General features: G+C 41.8%; 1 protein-coding gene across 1 annotated transcript; it reads left to right on the top strand.

Annotated features, from left to right (window-relative positions):
• Positions 1-1,953: 1,953 nt before the first annotated feature.
• Positions 1,954-3,386, top strand: LOC104944253 (zinc finger and BTB domain-containing protein 48-like; the record flags this gene model as incomplete). The annotated part of the gene is made up of 5 exons (XM_010769765.1): positions 1,954-2,469; positions 2,549-2,862; positions 2,930-3,035; positions 3,119-3,211; positions 3,300-3,386. Coding segments are annotated over exons 1-5 (810 nt in total), but the record flags the coding sequence as incomplete, so codon positions are not given.
• Between the last annotated feature and the right edge of the window lie 165 nt (positions 3,387-3,551).

Below are 3,551 nucleotides of genomic sequence, written 5' to 3'. Positions count from 1 at the left end.
CTCTTTAAAGTAGAGACACTACATACTGATATGAACCTGAACATCAGCAGGAGAGGACTCTTTAAAGTAGAGACACTACATACTGATATACACCTGAACATCAGCAGGAGAGGACTCTTTAAAGTAGAGACACTACATACTGATATACACCTGAACATCAGCAGGAGAGGACTCTTTAAAGTAGAGACACTACATACTGATATACACCTGAACATCAGCAGGAGAGGACTCTTTAAAGTAGAGACACTACATACTGATATACACCTGAACATCAGCAGGAGAGGACTCTTTAAAGTAGAGACACTACATACTGATATGAACCTGAAATGAGAGTAAAAGGGCCCCTTTAAGTTGGAAGTGCTTTGTTAGGAGTCTTAAGCAGGGACCCACCCACCTCTGTCTTTCTTTGTGGACGTCTTTAGCTCCTCGATGAGCAGGGTGTGCTTCTCCATCTCTCCTGTGTACTGCTCCACCTGCTCGCCCAGTATCTTGATTTGATTATCCCTCTCTTGGACGGCCTTTAAGAAATTCCCGAATAATTTAAATTGATGAGAATGTACAGTATGTGCAAGACAGACTGTTGCAGCTGTACAATTATCTGCACTTTCACCTTTGAAGGAACAGTTATGAAATGAAAGAAGGAGGGAGGGAGGCTGAGGTTAAGAGGCTCAGGACAGAGGAAACTTACAGTGCAGAGCTCATATATGACCTGGCCCACAGCCCAGAGACACGGAGGGAGGGCAGGTTGATAAAGCACGCCAAGGCGAAGAGAGAAAGCACGGAATAGCAAAAAATGACAAATAGATGGAAGAACATGAAATGACAGTCCACTCAGGCTTGCCCTGCTTCTAAGGACACAGATTAAGGAATGCAATGACTTTCCACCCTGTAATAAGGTTTTAAAAGCAGGGTCTGGAAAAACGGAGAAACCTCATTTCAAAGCTACTTAGACATATTTGCCAAGACATACTATTTGAAACTGCTTTACTGGGAAGAAAATACATTGTTATGCATTAGGGTGCTATAACTTTGATATATTAATAAAACAATTACTGTGTGATGTTTTAAAACTGTTAGTAAACTAGTCAACTGTACGTTTAAGTGAGTAAAAATGCATGGTTTGCAGATAATCCTATCTTCCCCATCAATAACACATGTTTCCATGGTGCTAAAAATCAGACTACATAAATCATGATGACCCCCCTGTTTTGGGACAGACCTGCTGCAAGGCGATGATGTTGCTTTTGTCCAAGTCCATCTGGGCGGAGCGCAGCTTTTCCCTCAGATCGCGGATCATCTGCTGGTAAACTAGAACTTCATCGTCCTTCCCAGAAAGCACTCTCTGTGTGAGAGAAACATATCAAGTTAGGCTAATAGAAGGCCCATAATGACCCTGAGGAAGAATACAATATGTGATATACACTTTATTTATTTGGATTTAATTCACTACTTTTATATGTTTAGGTACTTTGTTTTTGAAAGGGTGCAGATTGTTGCTATGGATTTATACTTATGTTATTAGATTGTATTAACATGTGCTTGCCTCTTTATTTAAAGGTGGGGTAGGTAATTCACTTCAGAAACACTTTTTGTTATATTCCATGGAATGTTCTTAACGTCCCGATAGCAATGAATATATTAAATGCTTTGACAATAAATATATAAAAAAAAGTCATCTCTGGAAGCCGTAGCGCTGTAAAAAGCACGACCAATCATCTGAGCCGGCCCGGCTAAAGTAACTGGATGGCCTACCTGCCTGTCAGCCTTCCATCTGTGCACAAACTTATCTCGTGCCCTCATTGGTCATGTGCGCGTTCGTGTGTGTTGGAGGAGGGGCTCTGAAAGGAAGTCTGAAGGAAGGGGCAGATTTTTTTCCGGCTGCGTACTTTCAAATTCTAGCGCACTCGAGCTGGTTTCTCCATTCTTACCTACCTTTAAAGAGTCAAATGATTTAAATATTTAACACAAAGTCAAACAGAACTGTGAAGCGTACACCAGTAAAAAGCTACTTGATGCACCAATATTATCTAGAAATGTCACATGTATAATTATACACACATAAAAGGAATTTTTTCCGCAGAATGATTACTTTCACTTTTTATACTTTAAGTACATTTTGCTGAAGATTATTTTGTACTTCTTCTTCTTCTACCTCTGTCCACATCAGATACGATCCCCAATGTTCCAGTCAAAGAAGAGAACCTGCTCACAATCACAAAAGTTGAGTCCAGCTTTGATGCTACCGCAGCTGATTTAAGCATGACCTCTGGAGCTGCTGCCACCACCACCACCCGCTCTGGTCGTGTGGTGAAGGGCCCCCGGCGACTTGTGACCGATGACAGCCAAACCACTGATTTCACAGACCAGGAAAAAGGCGATAAAATGGCTCCACTTGGCCCCAACGAGGCAGAACGTGGTGTGGATGCTGTGGAGAGCGAAAACCCAGATCAGCTGACTGGTGAAACTGAGGTAGAAGACATAAGTGTTGGTTGATGATTTCTAAGCAAATATGGTGGGTATTATCTCCTTCGTCTTGTGCTATTTGCAGGTATCTGACTTGCAGATTGACTTAAATGACAACAGTGTTAACCAGGGGATGGAGGAAGTAGAAGAAGAAGAAGAAGAAGATGTGGGGGATTTTGAGGCGATCACTGAAGACACAGATGAAGAGTATGTTCCTGTCGAAGAGCCCGGTTCCTTATCCCCGTCCACTTCAACGGCACAGAAGCGCAAGGCTCAGAGTAAAACGGATAAAAGTGAGAATGGAGAGGCCGTGGAGGAAGACTCCAAGAAGGACTGTGTGCTGTGTCCCATCTGTAACAAATCCTTCAGGAGCAAATACTACCTTAAAGTCCACAACAGGTACACACCTTCAGTTATACTTCAACATATTGTTATAGATTAGCGACTAATGGGTCTTTCTCTGTAGGCGACACACAGGCGAGCGGCCCTTTGGTTGCGCTAAATGTGGAAAGAGGTACTTCAGGAAGGAGAATCTGTCGCTTCATGAGGTGAAAGACTGTGCTAAAGTGCAGGTAAGTCGTCTACATCTGTCCTAAATGTCAAGTTAGAATATAAAGAGTGTAACATCAGTGTTTGTGCTGTGTTTACACTACAGACGTACACCTGCGTGACATGCTCCTCCACGTTCAACGGGAAAGTAGAGCTGCGTTTGCACGTTGTGTCCCACACGGGGAATATGCCCCACAAGGTACAGCCTGACACAACAAAAATAGCATTTCAATAAAAATATATCACATTTGAAATGAGCTTCAGTGATATGGTGTCATTTTTTCCAGTGTTCATCATGTCCTGAACAGTTTATGCACAAGAAAAACTTGACGATTCACATGATGAAGGTCCATGGTCATCCCAAACCACATGCAGTGAGTCCTCTAATGTTTATTTGACTAACTGGTGATGTATCTACAGTAGTAGTGTTTTTTTTTAGCTTAAAGTGGACCTATCATGCTATATTTGAATAATATAGTGTAGGACCATACCTATATATAAGGCATATTTATACTTTTCATTTTTCAAAATACCAAACA

This window comes from Notothenia coriiceps, unplaced genomic scaffold (genome assembly GCF_000735185.1).
Source record: "Notothenia coriiceps isolate Sejong01 unplaced genomic scaffold, NC01 NC01_scaffold00007721, whole genome shotgun sequence".
Taxonomy (NCBI): Eukaryota; Metazoa; Chordata; class Actinopteri; order Perciformes; family Nototheniidae; genus Notothenia; species Notothenia coriiceps.
Note: the sequence above shows the minus strand (reverse complement) of the source record. Positions and strands in the feature narration are given on the sequence as shown.